The 22,948-nt window shown below is 47.2% G+C and overlaps 1 protein-coding gene across 4 annotated transcripts in view; it reads left to right on the forward strand.

Moving 5' to 3' along the window:
* WWC1 (WW and C2 domain containing 1) overlaps positions 1 to 22,948 on the forward strand; it is a 120,554-nt gene that overhangs the window by 52,422 nt on the left and 45,184 nt on the right. For 3 of the 4 annotated variants that reach the window (XM_059699140.1, XM_059699141.1, XM_059699143.1), the window contains exons 2-5: positions 2,979 to 3,088; positions 9,195 to 9,398; positions 18,689 to 18,765; positions 20,089 to 20,168. In XM_059699140.1, the coding sequence (XP_059555123.1) occupies positions 2,979 to 3,088; positions 9,195 to 9,398; positions 18,689 to 18,765; positions 20,089 to 20,168 (471 nt within the window). Of the gene's footprint in view, positions 1 to 2,978; positions 3,089 to 9,122; positions 9,399 to 18,688; positions 18,766 to 20,088; positions 20,169 to 22,948 lie in introns of those variants that run through there. The other variant, XM_059699144.1, reaches the window with a different exon arrangement.

The raw sequence follows: 22,948 nt of genomic DNA on the forward strand, positions 1-22,948 counted from the left end.
TGAAAGGGTCGTTCGACCCCCAAAGGGGTCGCGACCCACAGGTTGAGAACTGCTGAACTCTGTGATGTAGCTGTGATGATGCTCTCCAAAGAGGAAACATGTTGTATATGATTTGCTTTCTAGGCCTAGATTTAGCCTTTAAAAAGTATTTTAATTATAATTAGCAAGTGAACATTACAGAAAAATTAATTTTAAAAAGGATAAACAACTTAAATTTCATTGAAATCTCTGTACCGAGATAACCTTCTAATTATCTTCCTAATTTTTCTTCTACACACATAACACACACACACACACACACACACACACACACACACACTTTTTCGGGCAAAATATACATAATAGTATCCTGTATATCTTCTCTTTCAACAGTGCTGTCGTTCGCATAGCATCCTTCCCTTTTAGCAAATTGAAAGCATCCTTCCATTTTAACAAAATATAGAACACATTGTTATTTTTTGTTCCTACATATACATGATCGTATGCACCCATTCCACAGATACTTATTGAGAGCAAATTGTGGGGGGCACAGGGTTCCCTTGCTCAGGTGCACCATTGATGAAATTATTTCATCAATCCCCAGTGAGGAATTTTGAAAGGTGATAATCCTCACACATATTCCGGGCAGCAGTCAGGAAGGGACATAGCTTCTTGGTTTTCTGGGTTGCAGACTGATTGTATAATAATATTTATATCTCCACAGCCGGGCTGGGGGAGTGCAGGGCGAGGAATGAGCCCGAAGGAGAGGTCTGAGTGTGGTTGGTGCGAGCATGCCTGTTCCGTCACAGCTTACCTGAGCTCAGTGATGGAGTGGCTCACCGTGTCCGCCTGGGGGGAGAGTTCCTTCAGGGGCCCTTTCAAAGATTTGTTGGATGAAATGACGTGGGATGAGCTTTGGCTCTTGGGCATTGGTTCATTCTCCATAAGGAAGAGGGAGCAAACACTGAGAGATGTTGGAGTGGGGGAGACACCGCTGGAAGCCGCCTTCTGTTTCTGAAATCTGAGCAGAGTATTGGGTGGGCTGCAGGCAGCCTCGCAGGAACTTTACCCAGACCGGCACAGGTGTCCCTGGAGCTAGCGAGCGAAGAGCATTCTTAGCTGAAGAAAGGCCCCATGCATCACCTGCGTGATTTGCCTTGGGGCTCAGGAGATGCATTGAAGATGTCAGCTTTCAAGAGGACCTTTTAGCTCACCGCAGGGGCTCTGGCGACACATTGCCTTGCTTGAAATCCCAGCTTGGTCTTTGACACCGAGAATATTATTTAGTCTTTCTTAGCCTCAGTTTCCCTGTGTGGGAAATGGGGATAATAGTAACTAATGTTTTGTTGTGCACTCATTTGTAGCTGAATCTGTGCTAAATGTTCTTATAAGCATGGCCTTATTTAAGCCAACCGACACCCCGGTGAATGATTATTGTCCCCACTTCACAGATGAATATACTGAGTCTCAGAGAGGTTAAGTAGCCAGACTCACACAGCTAATGGAAATCACGCTTATTGAACCCTCATTTAGTGGTGATTAGCCTGTTGCATGTCATATATACCTCATCCTCATTGTCTCCTACAATAGAGCAGTAAATTTCCAACTAACTGAACTTTTGAGCCAGAGTGCCAGGAATTCAGTCAATCGGTATTTGTACAGCCTACCAGACCGTGGATATGCAGAGCTCATAAATGCACCAGGTCTCTCCACCAGGGCCCTTCAGTCTTTCTTTCCCCCATGTATTTTGCTTCAAGTTTGATTTGGAAGGAGATTGCACAGGATAAGAGAGAGTGTGGATTCCTTTGGCTTGAAGGGAAGTTCTTTAAAAAACAACAACAAAAACCACAAAGTTTTTATTGATTTTCGAGAGAGAGAATCATCAATGTGACAGAGAAACATCAATTGGCTGCCTCCCGCATGCCCCCTACTGGGTATCAAACCTGCATCTCAGGCATGTGTCCTGACCCCGAATCAAACCTGCGCCTTTTTGGTGCATGGGACAAGGCTCAACCAACGGAGCCACCCCAGCCAGGGCTTGGAGGGAAGCTCTTGATCAGGGTCGTAGACCTCATCGCAGTCGTCTTTCTTCCAGTCCCATTGGACCTCGGTTTGCCAGTCTGCAGAAAGACCGGTGATGCAGTCTCTGGGAGTCTGGAACTGGGAGTGGGTTGGGAGCAGACAGGAGAGGGAGGAGATGGGAATATGTATTTTAGGTAGAGGCAGCAACTCTAGAAACCTCTGGAGAGGCCACTCAGGCGGACGGGTATGTCTAGATTCCTGGCACTCTGGCTGTCATACTTGACTGGCAGTTGGTGGTATCTTTGTTCCTTTAGTTGGGTGAGTTGCATGTCTGTCTGACTTAGCCACAAGACCGAGTGATTACTGCCACTTCACTCTTGGCAGAACGGGGACTTAGTGGGTGGTTATTGTTAAAAGATCCGTTGGGGCTGGATTGTCTCGGGAAGGACAGCAGTGGGTACAGGCATTTGGGAACCAGCTCAGGAGGCAAGAAATATGGCTCTTGGCCAAACTCACAGGGCGGGGGCATCTGCTATTCTAGATGCTGCAGTAAGTCAGGTTTCCAGAGGGGAAGTGGGCATGACACCGTGCCATAGAGCGGGGAGGAAGACTGGGGGTGGGACAGGCGAGGGAGTTGCAGGTGGAGAAGCCAGAGAGGGCTGGAGCCCAATTCCAAAAGCAAGCCTTGACCTTCGAGCCCTTTCCTGCAAACCCTTCCGGTCGAGGTGCGGAACTGGAGGCCCAGAGAAGGAAGGTGACCTGCTCATATGTCTCCCTAGTTAGTGACCAAGTAGGAGCTGGGACACAGATTCCCTAGCTCCTTCCACGTGTTCACCTTCCCGGGACAACAGGGACGGATCTGGTGTCGTTGCCAGGTTTTGGGATCTGTTGGGCCAACGCCGAGTAGCATGGAGGCCAAGAGTCGCAGGGTTGTGGGGACCATGGGCTGATGGAGTCTTTCTCCTCTTCCTCCCCAGGTACACCAAACCGCTCACCTTTGCCGACTGCATTAGCGATGAGCTGCCTCTAGGATGGGAAGAGGCGTATGACCCACAGGTTGGAGATTACTTCATAGACCACAACACCAGTAAGTTCCTGGCCATCCTCCCTTCCTCCTCCCCTCTCCCCAATCCTCTACCTCCACACTCACCTCCTAAGTCTGGAAGAGGCTCTTGAAGCCAAATTGTATTTTGTGGGGTTTTTTTTTTCTTTCTAAAAAATATATCTTTATTGATTTAAGAGAGGAAAGGAGAGGGAGAGAGAGATAAAAACGTCAATGATGAAAGAGAGTCATTGATTGGCTGCCTCCTGCACGACCGGGGATCAAGCCCGCAACCCAGGCATGTGCCCTGACTGGGAATTGAACCATGACTTCCTGGTTCACAGGTCGATGCTCAACCACTGAGCTGTATTTTGTTTTATGTACAGTTAGGTAGAGATGTCAGCGTAGGTATAGATAGATAATGTATGCTCATATAAAATAACAGTTTAGAAGGGTTTTAAATAGAATCTGAAACTCCCCCTCTCATAACTCGTCTCCTCAATTCTATAGAGGCAGCCACTGCTGACAATGTTGTGTGTATCGTTCCAGAAATTTCCCAATTGTGTGTTGATGTATATGTGTATATATATATATATATATATGTATATATATATATATTAGAGGCCCGATGCACGAAGTTTGTGCAAGAGTAGGCCTTCCCTCCCCCAGCTACCGGCACCAGCTTCCCTCTGGCACCCAGGACCCAGGCTTTCCTCGCAGCCCTGGCTTTGTTCGGAAGGTCGTCTGGAAGGACGTCTGGTCTAATTAGCATATTATGCTTTTACTATTATAGATATGTCCTTTTTTACATATATCAACGTATGTGCATACAGACCTTCTTTTCCTCATAAAGGTAGATGTGTCATTGCCAGATCATTTTGGAGCAGCCAGAGCCCCAGCCAGCCCCCAGCAGCGTGCACACATAGGTGTCCCTAGGGGCGTGGTATGAGTGTGTGGTCTGTAGCCCATCATATGCATCAGCCCACCCTCACTTCCTGTCTGTGATCCTGGCATCCTGATGCAGATGAAGATTCCTGGTCCGTGTCTCTGGGACTGCGATGGAGGAATAGGCTGAGAAAGGGACAAGCATGCTGTCCGACAGGTGGAGGAGCCCCGGTTGGAGTCCCTGAGCCAGGAGAATTGAGTGTGCTTGGGCTTCACCCATGGTGCACCTTCCTGGCCAGGAGTATTCCTGCCTTCTGAAATTTGCCGCCCCATTTATTCATGTGAGGAAAGAGGATTTTCTGGCTCACTCTCAACCTTGCGAGTTGGAGAATTTCCTTGATCCTTTCAAGCAAAAGGAGAATGGAATGAAGTGGGACATGCCTGGCAAAGCTTGAAGGCTGAGAATAGGGCAGCAAATTCTAGCCCATGTACTGAGCGTACACTCTGTGCCAATGCTGGGCAAGGCACTAGCTAGGCAGCATCCCATTTAATCCTCCCAACTGTTAGGATGATTATCCCCATCTTAAAAATGGGACTTAGAGGTAGCAGTCCTTCGCTGAATACTCAGAGCTAAAACATGGCAGAGCTGGGATTTGAACCGCTGCTGGGGAGCAGAGGGGTGCTTGTCCATCCACTTCCTCTGGGTTTCAGTAGCACCTGGCCATATCTTTGTCATGCCCCTCATCACTCTGTAGCATAGCCACTTACCTAGTGTTGCAGGTTCTCCTAGATAAGGCACGTAGTGAGTAGAAAAGGGCATACATGCCTGAGTGCGTGACTAAAGGATGGATGAGCGGACCGCTCCTGGCACCGAGTGTAGAAGAGTTTCTGAGAGACAGCTAATGACGTTAATTGCATTGTTGGGGGTAGCAGAGCTCTTTATTAGCGCTCATGATTGCATACTGGATAATGAGAAGTAAATATGCCTAATTGGGTGTGCATGGGGAATGAGGTTAATGCTGGGAGGGCTGCGTGGCGTGCTGGGTTAAACACTGATGCGCAGGAGCCCTCATCAGGCCTTTCCTGTTTCTAATTGCCGAGTGCATCCCCCTCATTAAAATCTGATGGCAGGAGTGGGATTTTAAGGTGCTTCTGGGAGACGTTGGAAAAAGGAAGGAAGGAAGGAGTAGCAGGCCGTGGCAGAGTTTATTCTTGAGGGGATGATGGCAGAAATGAGGTGGGTGTATGAGGGGATGGGAGTACCTAGGGGCCAGAATAGGGAGAATTCTCTATGGTAGTTTTACCAGCTATCAGGCTACTGGTTTCCTTTTGGTGTGAAGGTGCTCTCATTGGATAGAGGGCACCACCTCTGTAGATGGAGCCGGTGATGCCAATGGCATGAATATGACCATCAAGGCCCAAGCATTCAGAGTCTTGGACTTGGAGTTCATTGACTGAACTTGCTCTCTTAAGAGTTACAGACACGTTAGAATTAAACAACAAATTACATCTACCACCCGACATACATTCATTCAGCAAGTATTCACCTACCACCTGCAATGTTCCAGGCTCTGTCCTGGGAGCTTGAGACACATAAGCATCCCTGGCAATGATCCTTGCCCTTATAGAGCTTTCATTTCGGCAAAAGAGAAAATAAACAGAATAAATAAGCAGATTAGGTAGTGTACTAGACAATTATCAGCATTATGGGGAAAAGAAAGCAGAGCGTGGGGCTAATGGACTGGGTGTGTTTGAGGATGACAGGGCAAGGACAGGGAAGGACTTGTTGAGAAAATGAGAAGTGAGCTAAGACTTTAAAGAGTGAGGGAGCATTTCAAGTAGAGAGCATAGAGCAAGAACTAAGGTGCAGTCACATTTAGGGATGGCAAGGAGGCAGAATGGGTGAGGGAAAGGGGGAAGGGCATCAGACCAGAGATAGATGGGGCTGTGGTCCATTTGCCATACTTTTCTGGCTTTTACTCCCGTGTGAGATGGGAGCCATTGGAGAGTTTCCAGCAGATGAGTGGCAAGTTCTGCTCTACGTCTTAAAAGGGTCACTCTGGCTGCTGTGCTATCAATAGACCTCTGTGGGTAAGGACAGAAGCAGGGAGACCTGTGAGAGACCATTGCAGCAGTCCAAGTGACAGAGGACAGAGTCCCAGAGCAGAGCCATAGCAGTGGAGATGGTGAAAAGTGTCCAGATGCTGGATCTATTTTCAAGGCAGAACCCTGATAGATTGCAAATGGGATGAGGAAGAAAAAGGAATGAATGACTCTCATTGGACCTCAGCAACTGGCCCCATGGAGTTGCCATCAATGGGATGGAGAAAACTGCGGGAGGAGTGGGTTTAGGAAGGAGGAACAAGGGTTCTCTGGGGCATGTTGAGTCTTCCATGCCTCTTACACGTCTGAGAGATGATGCTGGCCAGCTTGCTGTAGGAATCTGGAGCTTGGAAAGAGATCGGGGCTGAAGATACGTGCACGGGAGTTGTTGGCTATAGATAGTATTTCAAGACATGAAGCCGGATGAGATTACCAAAGGGAAATATCAAGACTGAAGAAGACCAAGAAATGAGCCAGGGGGTCCTCAGACAGTAAGAGGGTGCGGAGAAGAGGAAAACAAGTGATTCTGAGGAGTGACCAGAAAGGTGGGGGGAAACCCGAGGGTCTGGGCACCACGGGAAGGAAGTGTATCAAGGCAGGGGGTTGTCAGCCCTGTCAGGTCAACGATGAAGAGGCCTCAGAGTTGACCACTAGCTTTAGTAACCCAGGAGACACTGGTGACCCTGACTGTGGAGGGCAGCTTTGGATAAAGACTGGGGGGCAAAAGTCGTGAGTCTGGGAAGAAAATGGAGGAGAGGAACTAGAAACAGCACATATAGACAGTTCTTTCCAAATTATCACCCATTCTCGCCCTAGCTGGTTTGGCTCAGTAGATAGAGCGTCAGCCCTCGGACTGAAGGGTCCTGGGTTCCATTCCAGTCAAGGGCACGAACCTCGGTCGCAGGCCCGGTTCCCGGCCCTGGTCAGGGCGAGTGTGGGAGGCAACCAATTGACCTGTCTCTCTCACATCAGTGTTTCTCTGTCTCTCCCCTTCCCTTTCACTCTCTGAAAATCATTGGGGAAAAAATATCCTCTGGTGAGGATTAACAAAAGAACAAAAACCAAATTATAACCCATTCTCATTATTTCATATGTCAGTATTCCCATTTACATTCATCACGGTTAGAGGGTTTTGATCGGCGATCACATCATGTGTTCTGCGAAGCAATGTATGTGTAACGAAACCAATTTTATCGTAGGCTAATGATATACAGGAGTTAAGTTCCTAAGGCTGCTCTTCAACATTATGTGAAATGACTGGACGAAAAGACATTATTCGAGGACCTGCTGCAAGTGTCCTGGGACAGGGCTGAGGCTTTGATTCTGTTTTTTGAAGCTCTTTGGCTGATTCTCATATGCTGCCGGGACTCAGAATTACTGGATGAAGCACCAACTTTTTTTTTTTAAATAATAATTTATTCTTGAAAGTATTACATATGTTCCCTTTTCCTCCCATTGACCCCCTCCAGCCCGCTCAACTTTTTTTTCCCCCCCCAGCAATTTTGCTGAGAATTGGAGGTGGGGGGAAAGCACTCTCATGGGCTTTTTGTGAGAATAAAAATTGGTACAATCTTTTGAAGCTAATTTGGTACTATTCCTATTGTAAATGTGTTTATTCTCTGAGCCAGTAGTTCCTCTTTAAGGAACTCTATCCTACACAATTAATAGACAAGTTCACAGAAGTATGTTTGTTAAGAATCCTCACTGCAGCATTGACTGTGGTAGCAAAAGAATTGAGAACAATTCAGAAGTTTCCCATGAGTGGTCTGGGGAACCACTAGTACCCTACCGTAAAGAAACCTAATACCATACCGTGGAATACTGTGCTGTCCTTTAAACAATTGAGGTAAGTGAAAAATATAAGCAGTAATACAACTAAAAAAATTATTAAAAATTGAGGTTAATCTTTATACACTTACTAGGAAAGGTGAAAAGCTTGTAGACCAATATATATGATGCAGGACCACATTGCATTAAAAATAAGTTTATGGCCCCAGCTGGTTCGGCTGAGTGGATAGAGCGTCGGCCTGCAGACTGAAGGGCCCTGGGTTCCATTCGGGTCAGGACACATGCCCGGTTATGGGATCCCCAGTAGGGGCGTGCAGGAGGTATTCTCTCTCATCATTGACATTTCTCCCTCTCCCTTCCTCTCTGAAATCAAGAAAAACATATTTAAACAAAAAACAGATAAGTTTGTGTATATACACACATAAATAAAAACAAATTTGTAGATAAGTGGGGGACAATATCTGCAAGTGTGTGAGCTCTTAACAGCAGTTACCTCTGGGGAGTAGGATTAGAGACGGAAACTCTCACCTCTTATTTTATAAATTTGCAATTGAGGGAATTATTGATCAAAGAGTTAACATTTCCTTTGTTTTATCTTGTTGTATATTTCCAAAAAATATAAATTTTAAAAAGTTACAAACTTTAAAAATAATATTCAGCCTGATCCTGACAGGCCAAGGTTCCTTTGAAAAGTAATAGAGTTCTTTGGGCGAAGTAAAACCGATCAAAGAGGTAGTTTAAGGATTGAACGAGTAAATAGATATAAAGTAATTAGGATAGTGCTTGGTATAGAATAAATATCAAACAAGTGCTCGTTGTTTATTTTTGATATTATCATGGTTTTGTACAAAAGCATCTGTGCTTTAATTTCTTATATTATTATGAGTTATTATAAGGGGAATTATTGGTCAAAGGGTTAACATTTTAAGGCTCTTAATGTACATGGTCAGATAGCCCTCTAGTTAAGGCTCTTCTAAGTTACATTTCTAGTAGAGTATGGGGGTTCCTATTTCTTCATATCCTCTGAAGTATTATTTATTTTGCTTTACTTTGCTCTTTACCAAAACAGATGACCTTAAGCATCTATCATGTCCTTGAGCCTCTGTCTAGATTAGAACTCAATTCTGGTCTTTCTCCTAGCTATACTCAGACAGATTGACTTTGGGTTTGGAAATTGATCCTGGTTTATTTTGTGTTTGTTTGCTTCAAAGTGAAGAGCCTTTGTTGTATAACAGGTAAGTAAGTTTAACCCATTCACATTTATTGTGGTTTGCTCTTCATTATGCTTCTTGTTTTCTGGTAGTGGATGCCGCAGGCCACCAACGCAACAGATACTTGTGAGGTGCTGACCTAGAGTCTCTGGGGTCTGTTCCAGAAACCACTCAGATCGAGGACCCCCGGGTGCAATGGCGGCGGGAGCAGGAGCACATGCTGAAGGATTACCTGGTGGTGGCCCAGGAGGCCCTGAGTGCACAGAAGGAGATCTACCAGGTGAAGCGGCAGCGTCTGGAGCTTGCACAGCAGGAGTATCAGCAGCTGCATGCCGTCTGGGAGCACAAGCTGGGCTCCCAGGTCAGCTGTGAGTACCCACCACCACCAGCACCACCACCAGGGCCCCCCCTCCACCACCACAGAGGGGGAGGGAATGGCTGCCCCAAGTCCTGCCTGTACTGCCTTTCAGATCTGCCCACTTTCCTCTTTCTCCACTCCTTGTGCAAACCATCTCTTCCTGTGCCCTGCCGTGATTCATTTGCCATTTTCCTTGCATTTTCTTTCATTCGTTATCATCTCAGAATGCCAACCAGGTTACATTATCTCCTTGTTTACAACCCTTCAGTGGCTGGATAGATGGAGAGTTAGTGATAGAGGGAGAGTTAGTATTTAATGGCTCTGGACTTTAAGATTGGGAAGATGAAAAAGTTCTGGAGATGGATGGTGGTGATGCTTGGACAATATGAATGTACACTTAAAGGTGGTTAAAGTGGTAAATTTTACGTTAAATATATATTTTACCACATTTTAAAAAATATATATGTTTTTATTGATTTGAAAGATGGGGAGATAGAGAAAAATATTGATGATAGAGAAACATTCATCCGCTGTCTCCTGCACGCCCCCTACTGGGAATCAAACTGGCAACCTCTTGGTGCCTGGGGCAACTAAGCCCCATCAGCCAGGGCTATTTTACTACAATTTAAAAAAAAATCTTCAGTGACGTCTCATTGCTCTTTTCATGGCCCCTGCCAGCCATGCCCGCCCCACCTCATGCTGTCAGTTACTAGGCTCACCCTCTGCTCCGGTAGTCTGCCCGCAACTTTCCCCTCGTCCTTGCTGTTCCCCGGCTTAGCATGTTTTTCTGTTGATCCTTTTGCACAACTGGTTCCTTCTCATCCTTCCAGTTTTATCCTTCACTGCCTCGGAGAGGCTTACTGTAACAACTCCATCAGCAGACTCCCCTCCCCGAAGCCCCAGTAATGCTCTTTGTTTATTTCTTCATCGCATGTATCACAATATATCTGCTTGTTTTTCTGTCTGCATTTCCGTATTTGTCTGCCAGGGTTTTTCAGCCTCAATACTACGGACATTTGGAGCCAGATAAGTCTTCCTTGTAGGGGCCTATATATTGTGCGCCTTTAGCAGCATCCCTGGCCTCTACCCACTAGATGCCAGAAGTAACCCCCACCCCGAGTTGTGACAACTAAAAATGTCTCCAGACGTTGCCAAATGTGTCCTCTGGGGCAGAATTCTCCCAGCTGAAAACCCCTGGTCTAGGTAACATGATTACCTTAGAACATCTTAATGGCTGAATAAATACTCTTTTTGGTTGAAAACACTTTCCAGAATGTCTTGAGAGTGTGGATTCTGGAGCTGGACTGCCCAGGTCCAAATCCAGGATATGCAACTGACTAGCTGTGTGACCTCACACAAGTCATGCCCCTTCCCTCTGCCTCAGATTCTTCACGTGTAAGTGGACATAATAACAGTATCACCTTCAGCTATGGGGCTGAAAGTAGGTAACAACAGGAAAGTGCTTGGAATAGTACCTGTCGTATTCTTAAGCTCTCAGATAATCACAGTTATTATTTGATACTGTTAATTCATTGACATGACAAAAATTTTGAACAGATGCTTGGGACCAGTAAGAATGAACTCATGATCAATGATAGGAAGTTAATGATGCAGTCCTATCATGTGACTTCTGGGTGTTCCTGAGAGCACCATCAGGCTCAAAGACACCACTGTTTTGAATGTTAAAGAACTTCAACCTGGCCCTTGACAGTGTTTCTCAGTGGTTAGACCACTGGCCCTTGAACCAAAAGATTGTGGGTTTGATTTTAGGAAATGTGGTTTGTATTGGAGAGGCAACTAATTGATGTGGCTCTCTCACATCAATGTTTCTCTCTCTCTCTCTCTCTCTCTCTCCCTCCCTCCCTCCCTCCCTCCCTCCCTCCCTCCCTCACCCCCCCTCCACTCTCTCTAACACAAATGGGAAAAATATCCTCCAATGAGGATTCACACACACACACACACACACACACACACACACACACACACAGAACTTATATTTGAAGGGACTAGGGTCATCTCAGGTAACCTGATGTGAGATCCAAGCCCGCCAGGAATTGGGGCATCCCCCAGCCCAAGTGTCCCCAGTTAAGAGAGGTGGCCCAAGCCTCCTCATGGCTGTCTTCGGGTTTTACAAGCCAGGTTTGCCTTCCAAGTCCAGCTCTTGAGCACGTCGACAGACCGGTGAGGCCACATGCCTGGCTTCTAACGCAGACGGCGTGCCCGGGCCTGTGAGAGTTTTGCCACCTGCCCTTGGTTGTTGTGGGCCCCGCCCTGGGGATGGAGACTTAGTTGTCACCCCTGGTCCAACCCCTAGCTCGATGGAGAAGGAGGCGAGAACTGCCGTGTAGTGTGTGCCTGTTCTATTCCTGCAGGCCAGTGTGCTGGGGGCACTCTACATGTGTCGTCTAACGTAACCTCCCTCCCCACTTGCACACACACATAGACACGTACAGTCTTGTGAGATGCTGCTGTTCTCATGCTGCAGGGAAAGAAACTGAGGCCCAGAGAAGGGAAGTCATTTCCTCCCGGTCACATTGGTAAAAAGTGATGGAGCTAGCCTTTATACCAGGGGCATCTGACCTCAAAACCAATTCTCTTCATTTAATCCAAGTCAGCCAGTCCACTTCCAAGGTTCTTGCATTCCACTGGGGTCCTCCCGTCCCCCGAAAGGTGAGAACTTAGCAGAGCTGGGTTCTTTTGGACCTCGCCGTGTTCCTTCCTCACTACTGGTTAGAGGAAATTTGAAAAATAAATTATTGGGAGCCTTACAGTTAAACATGCCAGTTGAACTACCCACCTGATTTCACTGACTCCTGGAACTAGGAAAAGATTAGAAAAAGGTCTTTAAAAGCATACACACGTAGGGACAAGGAGACTTGGAGAACAAAGTAGCCATACAAGGTCTGGCCAAAGTAAATTTACAGTTGTATGTGAAAAACTGAACTTATTCTTATGTTATTACCTACGAATTATTTTCTGTATAAGCAACTGTAAACCTACTTCTGCCCGCCCTGTATAATGTGGAAGCTGGGAGGCAGAGGGACAGGTGACATCCTCTCTGGTAGACAGACCTATCGGAGAAAAGAAAAAAAATGGGCTGGTAATGGAAACAACAACACTATAATCTGTAAAGAACAGCCACAGTCCTAACTGGTCTGGCTCAGTGGATAGAGCGTCGGCCTGAAGACGGAATGGTCCCAGGTTCGGTTCCGGTCAACGGCACATGCCTGGGTTGTGGGCCCGACTGCCGGGAGCCGGTCCATCCTTGCTGTTTCAAGGGACCTGGCATATATGGCATACTTTTCTTAATATGTTTGCTCACCTTCTTGGCGCTGTGTTTTAACCAAAGTCACCTCTCCGAGAAAGGTTGAATCCCCAGGTAGGGATTTTCCCCTGAAGTTAGGGAGGGAATAAAACCCCTCAACTAAGTGCCAGGCGGGTAATTAATCCCTTTAACTACGAACAATCATGCTTAAACTACATAATCTTTTCTCCCTGGAATGGAGATAAGAAACGCCCTAACCTTTGTAATAGAGATTGATAGGATTGAATCAACTGGTATAAATACAGTTGTAACAAGACAGAAAGACTCAGAACTCAGGAGACAGAATTCAGAAGACAGAACCTACACGGAGCCTAGAGACAGAAGAACTTCGCTGGCGAGAGCATGCCAGAGGATCCTGGACCGGGACTGGCCTCGGAGCCTAGAGACAGAGCCTAGCGGGAGAACATGGCAAGGGATCCTGGACTGAACCTGACTACAGAGATTGGCAGGAGAACCTGACTGGAACCTGGACACTGAACCTGACTGGAGAGCCTGGACAGAACCTGGCTGGAGAACCTAGCGAGGGAACATGGCTACAGAACCTCGCTGGAGATCCGAAGCAGAACCTCTCTGGAGATCCAGACCAAAACTTGGCTGGAGATCCTGGCTGGAGATCCTGGCTAGGCTGCTGATCAACTGAACACTGTCTCCGTGTCATTCCTTCTTCGCCGACTCCGTCCACACCTTTGGGGACCCCTGGACCCGCTGGGGTTGGACCCCGGCATCTGGCGCCCGAACAGGGACCCCTAGGTAAGCCCCTCGCACTCGGGATGGATCGGACTCCACCGTAGGAAGAAGGTGGATAGTTTTCGCCGACTCCGTCCACACCTTTGGGAACCCCTGGAACAGGATTCCCCTAGGTAAGCCCCCCTCCCCCATTGAGAACCCCCACACTCGGGACGGATCAGACTCCACCGTAGGAAGAGGGTGGATAGTCTTCGCCGAATCCGTCCACACCTTTGGGAACCCCTGGAACAGGATTCCCTTAGGTAAGCCCCCCCCATTGAGAACCCCACACTCGGGACGGATAGGACTCCACCAGGGTGCTACAGACCCCCCTATAGAGGATAAGTAGGGTAAGAAGGTGGATAGTACAGAACTTAGATTGAGAAGATGTGCCATACTGAGTCCAAAGAAAGAAGACTCTGTATTGATTCTTAGATTGAGAAGATGTGCCATACTGAGTCCAAAGAAAGAAGACTCTGTATTGATCTTTAGATTAAGAAGATGTGCCATACTGAGTCTAAAGAAAAAAGACTCCGTATTGATCTTTTAACATATATGCTTGTTAGCAGAGGAATTAAGGTTACTCCCAGTCAGACAGAACATTTTATACAAGAAATACGTCCATGCTTTTCTGAGGAAGGAAAGGTGCCGGAAAGGTAAATGTAGAGGCATGGGAGAAGGTAGGCCCAAGGAGCCTTATCCTTAACCCCACTGCAGCCTTTCCACCCCGGGAAAGTGCAGGATTGGCAAGCTCTCCCTGGGGTGATAGATCAGGACTCAGGTAATAGCAGAAAGCACCAATCCTACTCTTAAAATGGATACAAGAGAGTGTTTCAGGTTTTTCTTTTTAATGCTTGCTTTTAAAAAATAAAAAAGGGGGAATTTGCCGGGAGCTGGTCCATCCTTGCTGTTTCAAGGGACCTGGCATATATGGCATACTTTTCTTAATATGTTTGCTCACCTTCTTGGCGCTGTGTTTTAACCAAAGTCACCTCTCCGAGAAAGGTTGAATCCCCAGGTAGGGATTTTCCCCTGAAGTTAGGGAGGGAATAAAACCCCTCAACTAAGTGCCAGGCGGGTAATTAATCCCTTTAACTACGAACAATCATGCTTAAACTACATAATCTTTTCTCCCTGGAATGGAGATAAGAAACGCCCTAACCTTTGTAATAGAGATTGATAGGATTGAATCAACTGGTATAAATACAGTTGTAACAAGACAGAAAGACTCAGAACTCAGGAGACAGAATTCAGAAGACAGAACCTACACGGAGCCTAGAGACAGAAGAACTTCGCTGGCGAGAGCATGCCAGAGGATCCTGGACCGGGACTGGCCTCGGAGCCTAGAGACAGAGCCTAGCGGGAGAACATGGCAAGGGATCCTGGACTGAACCTGACTACAGAGATTGGCAGGAGAACCTGACTGGAACCTGGACACTGAACCTGACTGGAGAGCCTGGACAGAACCTGGCTGGAGAACCTAGCGAGGGAACATGGCTACAGAACCTCGCTGGAGATCCGAAGCAGAACCTCTCTGGAGATCCAGACCAAAACTTGGCTGGAGATCCTGGCTGGAGATCCTGGCTAGGCTGCTGATCAACTGAACACTGTCTCCGTGTCATTCCTTCTTCGCCGACTCCGTCCACACCTTTGGGGACCCCTGGACCCGCTGGGGTTGGACCCCGGCACCCGACCCTCAGTAGGGGGTGTGCAGGAGGCAGCCAATCAATGATTCTCATTATTGATGTTTCTATCTCTCTCTCCCTCTCCCTCCCTCTGTGGAATCAATAAAAAAATATATTTAAAAAACACCTGCAGAAGCCTTGCGAATTGGGAGAAGCACGTGTTTCTGGGAGTGGAGTTGGGAATGAAGTGAGGAGGGTCCCAAGTAAGAGGATTGGATGAAAGTTGCTTCTGAAACAGACCACCTGATCTCCTCCCCGGATTGGTAACTGCCCAGCCCCAACCCGCAAAAGACGGGAGGTTTATTTTTTGGAGAGAACAAAAGAGAGTTTGGACTGCAGGACACAAGGCAGGTTCACTGCGGGGCCGCACCAGACTGAACATGTGGTGATTAAGGGAACGTCGACAGGCAGGATTTTGAGACCCCAGCCCCCAGGTACCACTCGGTTCCCAGACTGGTGCCAGGCTATTACCTCCCAGGCTGGACAGTAGAAGAGTCTGGGGAAAGCTGAACAGAGAAAAGAGATAAAAAGAGAAAAGATATAAAGATACTGACATTGAGGATTCCTGGATGAAGCAGTGCAGCCAAATCACGTACCCCGTCGTCCAGTCAACAAGCTCCAATCCAGCCAGCTTTTAGGGCCCCACCCTTAGATGTGAGCCGGCAGCTGAGATCCAGATGCCCGAGGGAAGCCTCGAATGGGAAAAATCAGAGATTAAAACAAACACATGGCGATGGGAAGGCCTTGGAGGGAACGGGGAGTGTGCATGGAGAAGAAAACTACGCAACCATGAAACACGAACAGGATGCTGCATTTTATAAAAGGAACCCACAGAGAACACGAAGGAGCCTTTGGCAATTAAAATACTTCGGAGGAAATGAAAATATCTGAAGGAAGACTAGAAAGTAAAATGGAGGAACTCTTCTGAAAAGCAAAATGAAAAAACAATGAGATGAAAAATAAGGGGACGATATAAAGCACCAGGCCAGGAAAACTGAGTAATAGAAGTTCAGAAAGAGCAGAGGAAATGGGGAAAGAAGCATCAATGAAATTATTCAGAACAAGTTCTCAGAACAAATGGAGGACAGTTTTTAGATTGAAAGGGTTCAGGGAGTGCCCAACACAATGGATCAAAGTCAACCACACCAAGTCATACCATTGTGCAACTTAGACACTGGGAACGATTCAAGATCCTAAAAGTTTTCCAAGAGAAAACCAGGTCCTAGGAAAATGATTAGGACTCAGAATAGCTCTGGGCTTCTGAATGGATGGTGACCCTGGAAACCTAAAAGACGATAGAGCAATGCCTTAAAAAATTTAAGGACAGTCATTTCCGACCTAGAATTTTATATCCAGCAAAACTACTTATAAACTAGTGTAGGCTAGAATGAAGGTATTTTTAGAGATGCAAGATTTCAAAAAATTTACTTCTCATTTTGGTGTCCTGCCAAAATGAGGGGCTAGGCCCCAGAGGGGAAGGCATGGTATTTAGGAAAGAAGAAAGTGGCCAGGAGGGGATCCCAGGATGCCAACTGTGCACGGAGAGCAAGCAGCTCATTCTGAAGCCGGCACATGCCTTGGCAAGACAGAGCTAAAAAGAGGAATGGGGTGTACTGGCCTGGACTCTGTGAGAGGAGATTTAGATAACTGGCAGAGTGTGAGGTTGAACCAGTGATAAGTTTGTAGGCAGTCATAAAAATGACAATTATTAACTCTAGAAAAAATAAATGTGCTGGAAAGAAAAAGTGAGCATCATCGGCTACGTGCTTCTGCCCCGAATGGTATTTACAGAGTAAAAGTAATGCAAACACTGAAGCTTGCTTCCACCCAAACCATGTGTGGTATAGGGGCTGCGAAAGGGAGGAACCTAAGCCTCTAGCCTCCAGAGCAGCGGTTCTCAACCTGTGGGTCGCGACCCCTTTGGCGGTCGAACGACCCTTTCACAGGGGTCGCCTAAGACCATCCTGCATATCAGATATTTACATGACGATTCATAACAGTAGCAACATTACAGTTATGAAGTAGCAACGAAAATAATTTTATGGTTGGGTCCCAACATGAGGAACTGTATTTAAAGGGCCAGAAGGTTGAGAACCGCTGCTCCAGAGAGACAAGTTTATAAATAACGCCTAACACTGAAAGAATCTAGAAGCAGCAAAACACACATATTGTTAAACATAAGAAACTGGCTGAACACGTTTAAATGGTTCTCTCTTAGGGAGTGAGATCTGGGGATAGGATTCTATGAAATGCATATATATATATATTTATATACATATATATGTATTTATATATAGCAAAACCTGTACTGTGTTGGACCATTAAACTGTGTTCATATACAGGATGGGGCAAAAAAGTAGATTTATATTTGTGAGTACATGAAACAGTTCTTGTATTATTATTTTTATTATATTTATTTTTTGTTTTGTTTGTAAATTAAATATATTTTTTATTGATTTCAGAGACGAAGGGAGAGGGACAGGGAGATAGAAACATCAATGATGAGAGAGAATCATCAATCAACTGCCTCCTGACACCCCATATTGGGAATCGAGCCGCAACATGGGCATGTGCCCCGACTGGAATTGAACTGTGACCTCCAGGTTCATAGGTTGATGCTCAACCACTGAGCCACGCGGCTGGGCTTATTATTTTTTAAAAATATATGTTTTTATTGATTTTAGAGAAAGGAAAGGGAGAGGAAGAGAGAAATACCTATTGGCTGCCTCCTGCACGCACCCTATTGGGGATTGAACCCCCAACCTGGGCATGTGCCCTGACCGGGAATGGAACCGTGACCTTCTGGAACCGTGACCTCCGGGAATCGAACCAGTGAGATTAGGCTCAACCAACTGAGCCTCACTGGCCAGGGCACTTGTATTATTATTATTATTTATTAATTATTACATTATTTTTCGTAGGAACAACTGTAAACCTACTTTTGAGACTTGAAAGCTGGTCTCTAAGGTCCTGTTGAAATATAAAATCCTTTTTGTTGGAGGGTTAGTGAGGGGACACGAACACAAAGGGGAAGCTGACAGCCTCTTCTTAATTGGGTACTTGGTTACTTTTTGGTGTATTTCTTTCTGGTCTTTCTAGATGTAGCATGTGTGTATTTGTTTACTGTGTGTTTTTTCCTAATTTGTTATTCTGTTTTTATAGTTTTTTATAAACTATTGTTTTTACATAACAATACATTTTAGACATTTTTCCTTGTTCTGTACCCTTCTGCTCCATCATTTTATTTATTTATTTAAATGTATCTTTATTGTTGAATGATTACAGATGTCCGTCCGTCCCCCTCTTTACCCCCTTCAACCCCCATGCCCTACCCCCCTGGCCTACCGCACTGTTGTCTCTGCTCCATCATTTTAAATCACATACGTTGTATAGTCCCCATTTCATGCATGTACCATATTTATTTAACATACCCCACATGGTTGGACATTTAGGTTATTCACAAATACTCATTCCTTTCTGGGTTTATCTAGATGGCCAAATAAGCCAATTTTTCCAAAGTGTGTTTCTTCTACAGAACCTTTTTTTTCTTCTTTTTCATTGCAGTGGTCTCCGGATCGTCATCCAGCTCTAAGTATGACCCTGAGATCCTGAAAGCTGAAATTGCCACTGCAAAATCCCGGGTAGGGCCTCCTGGTCTGTGCTATTGATGGGGGTCACGGAGGCAGCCTTAGGTTACTAGCCCACCTGTGAGACAGAGTGGATGCTCTGACCAGGCAGGGGCAGCCAGTGCTGACTCACAGGCCCTGAATAGTAACAGTAGTAGCAGCAGTAGGTTGTCGTCATAGTAACGGTAGTGGTAACAGCAGCCACCCTATCGCTAGCACTCCCTGTATGCAAGGTGCAGTGCTGAGAGCTTCATGTGTAATTTCTCATGTCCTCATGACAGCCCCGTGAAGTAGCTCCTGTCAAGATCTGCATTTAAAGATGAGCAAGCAGAGGCGTAGGGAGGATGTTATCTTGCTCAGGGACACAGGGACGCGGGTGTACTCCAGAGTTCGTGGTGTAGTGCGCTATCTTAGCTACTGCTAGCCCTGCGTGATCCTATTTAACTACTTCGTGGTACCTTTTACTGATGAGGAAACTGAGGCCCCGCATGGTGCTCTAGGTAAAGCCGGTATTTTGAACACTGGTTTAATTCAGTTTCAGATAGGTTCTGCAAACTCAGATGCCTGTAAGAAAACAAAAGGGAGGAGATGCAGGGGGAGGCAGTAGGAAGCAGTGGGGACTGTGACCTAGAGAGGTGAACCCTTTCTACCAGGGTAGTTGAATCTCAGCTCTAGCCTACCATGGCCATGCAGGAATGTGGGCTCGGTGTTGGCAGATCTTCTAGTATTTTCAGAGAACTCTATATCTAGGCTTCGTATGTGAAATTTCTCAATATTTAATTTTTAGCAACTAATTTTTTAAAACTTAATAACACTGCAGGCCAAACAAAAGCATTCCTGCTGGCCGGATCTGGCTCCCGGGCCAAGTCTCCCCCTGAAGTTATTGCATTTCTTTTTGCATCCATGCACAGCACTCCCATGCCCAGGACCTGCTTTCAGTAACTCTTGGCTCTGGGAATTGCCATCATCCACCAGAACAGGAAAGGGAGGCTCAGAGAGGCGCGGTGGCTTGAGACAGGTCACCCAGCCGGGCGGGGGGAAGGCCAGGCCCTGTCCCATCAGCCAGCTCCTGTCCACTTCCTGTTTCCCTGGCGTGAGGGCTGGCCGTGGATGACCCGCAGGGCAACCAGGCTGGGATGCCGACTGAATGGGCAGCTGCAGAGACCAAGGCAGCACTGGGGTATTGTGACCACGGTGACCCCAAGGGTTGTTGATCTGAGTCGTTATATAGGGGTGGCAGGTAGGGAAGGGGGGCCTCTGGGCTCCCCTCAGGGAGAAGCAGCTTGCAGCTCCACATGGCCTCTGACCTAGCCCCGTGTGTGGTCTTCCATCATCCAGGTCAACAAGCTGAAGAGGGAGATGGTTCACCTCCAGCAGGAGCTGCAGTTCAAAGAGCATGGCTTCCAGACCCTGCAGAAGTGAGTCCACCTGCCCTCTCGGGCTCCCCACATGCTCCCCTCCTGCCCCCTTCTCTTCCCCGTCCCCCCCCTTCTCGAAATGGGGCTCTCTGATCCCTGGATCTCAGTTCTTTCCACTGGCATTTACCGAACATGCCATCATCAAGTTCGGGTTTTAGAGAGAAGCGGAATCATTTCCGAGCACCGAGTTTGCACCATCCCCTGAATTCCTGAAGCCGGCAAAGGTCCCTTCCTCCGTTCAGTTGAGGTTTATGAGCCAGTTGTAGAAAAAAGTATTGAGCATTTCTGTGTCCCCGTCTCATCCTCTCCACCAGAATCCCACATGCACAAAAACAAAACCAGCTCTTTCCTTTCCCCCACGGCCCCTAAAACGGAGCTTCGTCTGGTGGGCTCCACCGAGGGCACAAGCATCTCCCACAATGAATTACTGGAAGCACGTGCGCGATGCCATGCACACTGTACTTTGGGGTGACTTGGGAATTTCCAGGGAACCTGGACCAAATGAATGTTTCACTTTTAGAAGCCGACTTGCAGCTAAGCAAGATAGAGCTCTGTCGGGGCTTTTTGAGCTCTGTTGGGGTTTTTGTCATTGTTGTGATTGTACCAAGAGCAGTTACCCTGTGCCCGGAGCACTTCCATGTTTCTGCATGGGTGACCTCGTGTTATCCTGGCTACCGCTCCGTAAGGAATGTTCTTTTAGCTCACGCCATCTTGTAGATGAGGAAACTGAGTCACGTAGTAGGTGCTCAATCGGTGTGAGTTTACTGTTACTATTAACCACGCGTATAACCCAGACTGAGGCATTGGGCACGCCCAGCATCTCCTCGGGGCTCCTCGGGCGGTCATCCTAAAGGCGCCTGCTAGCCCTCTTGGAAGCTCCAGGGGGGACATTCAGTAGCTTTCTCTGTGCTCACGGACATCTCACTCAGAATCCGGGGAAGTCACTCCGTCCAGACAGTGGCATCTGTGGTCACTTGCTCTCTCCCTGACTCATCCTCTGAACCTCAAGTCCACTCCCATCTACCTGTGGCCAGAGTGCCAGGCCTTTGGATAGCTCCCTCCAAGTCCTATTAGTCTCGGGAACCATGACCACCAGCTGAGGGACGTGCTGATCTTATTAACATCTCCCTCCCCTCCCTCCCACCCCATCGCCAAGCCCCCACTGCCTGGGGTGACTCACCATGAACCTTCTCTCCCCAACACAAGGTTTTAGAAAGTATGGCTTTGTATTACAGGTTGTACACAAGACATTTTTTATATTATAAATTCTGGTTTTCTGTATAAGTGCTTATGTAGATATGCTATTTATATATGCATATCTATGTATGCCAATCCTATCTCTCAAACCAGGTTCTAATCTCTTTAAGATAAGGGGCCTTGCCCAGCTGGTTTAGCTCAGTTAAAGCATCGGCTCTCGGACTGACGGATCTTGGGTTTGATTCTGGTCAAGGGCGTGGACCCCAGTTGCAAGCTTGATCCCAGGACCTGGCCAGGGCTCATGCAGGAGGCAGCCAATTGAAGTCTCTCTTTCTCTCTGTCTCTCTCGCTCCCCTCCACTGTCTCTAAAAAAATCAATGGGAAAAATATCCTCGGGTGAGGATCAACAAGAACAAAAAGAAAGATAAGGGACTTTGTTTCTGCTTCTTGGCAATCTTCAGTAGTGCCTCGGACAGTGGAGGGCAGTGATGTGAGCTTAGAAAATGCCTGTTGTTGACCTACAGAGCAAGTAGCCTCCTCAGGCCTCCGCTTAGCAGTGGGGCAGCTTCTGAGCACACACCTTAGGGCCTCCCCCTCCTGCAGTCCTCAGGAGCTTCTGGTGAGAACCCTTCCCATTATGCTCTGAGCCACCACAAACCTGTTTTACCACTTTGTCACCCTGTCTCAGCATTGAAAATTCTTGTCGTTTGGTAAGCTGAGCTGAAACCCCAAAGACAAGCCTCCTATTTTTTCCCTCTCCCTCCGCCCTCCTGATGTTTGATATCAGCCCCGATACGACTCCAGTGCAGCTCTGGCTGCCCACGCTCCAGCCGGAAGCCAGCTCCCCGTGTTCCGTGCCAGGAACATCTGCCTTAATGCACACCTTGGCTCAGAGGGGTAGGAATGCAGCCTCCAAAGGTGACGGCCTAGGTTTGAATCCCAGTTCCCTGGGAACTTGGGGAAGTGACATCAGCCCTCTGTTAACTGTAAAGATGGAACTGGAAAATTCATGCCAAATGCGTGACAGTGCCTGGCACCCACGGGTGGCCCAGTGAGTGTAAGGGGGGTGGGTGACCGCTAGCGAGTCGCCTGCTTGAACTTGGGAAGGAACTCGGATGAACTGGAGTCTATTCCAGGATTATCACTGCCTCATTCTCCTCCTTCCATTGTCTTTAGGCCTGAAGAGAAGTTTTTGTTCTGCCTACTTTATAGATGAAGTACTGGGGGATGGGGGGGAGGTTTAAAATATACCCAAGGCCTTCAAACTGGTAAGCGTCAGAGCAGGGCTTAGAACCAACCGCTATTGGATTCGGAAGCTCATGTCCTAATATGTCCCTCCCTGGCATCATCCTAGGTAACCCCCTCCCCATCCAGAAAACATAAGCCCCTTAGTAGGGGATAATACAGTCACTTCCTCCTACCCTTCTCTCTCTCTCTGCATTCCATGGGGGACAGTGAAACGTACCATTTCTTCAATTCATTGTCACCTACCCATTTTCAAAAGAAAAGGTCGATGGGGACTGGAGGGTACCTCTTAGGGAAGAATGAAAACCAAGACGAAAGCTGGGCCTGGGGGCTGCCCG

The sequence above is a fragment of the Myotis daubentonii genome, chromosome 5 (genome assembly GCF_963259705.1).
Source record: "Myotis daubentonii chromosome 5, mMyoDau2.1, whole genome shotgun sequence".
Taxonomy (NCBI): domain Eukaryota; kingdom Metazoa; phylum Chordata; class Mammalia; order Chiroptera; family Vespertilionidae; genus Myotis; species Myotis daubentonii.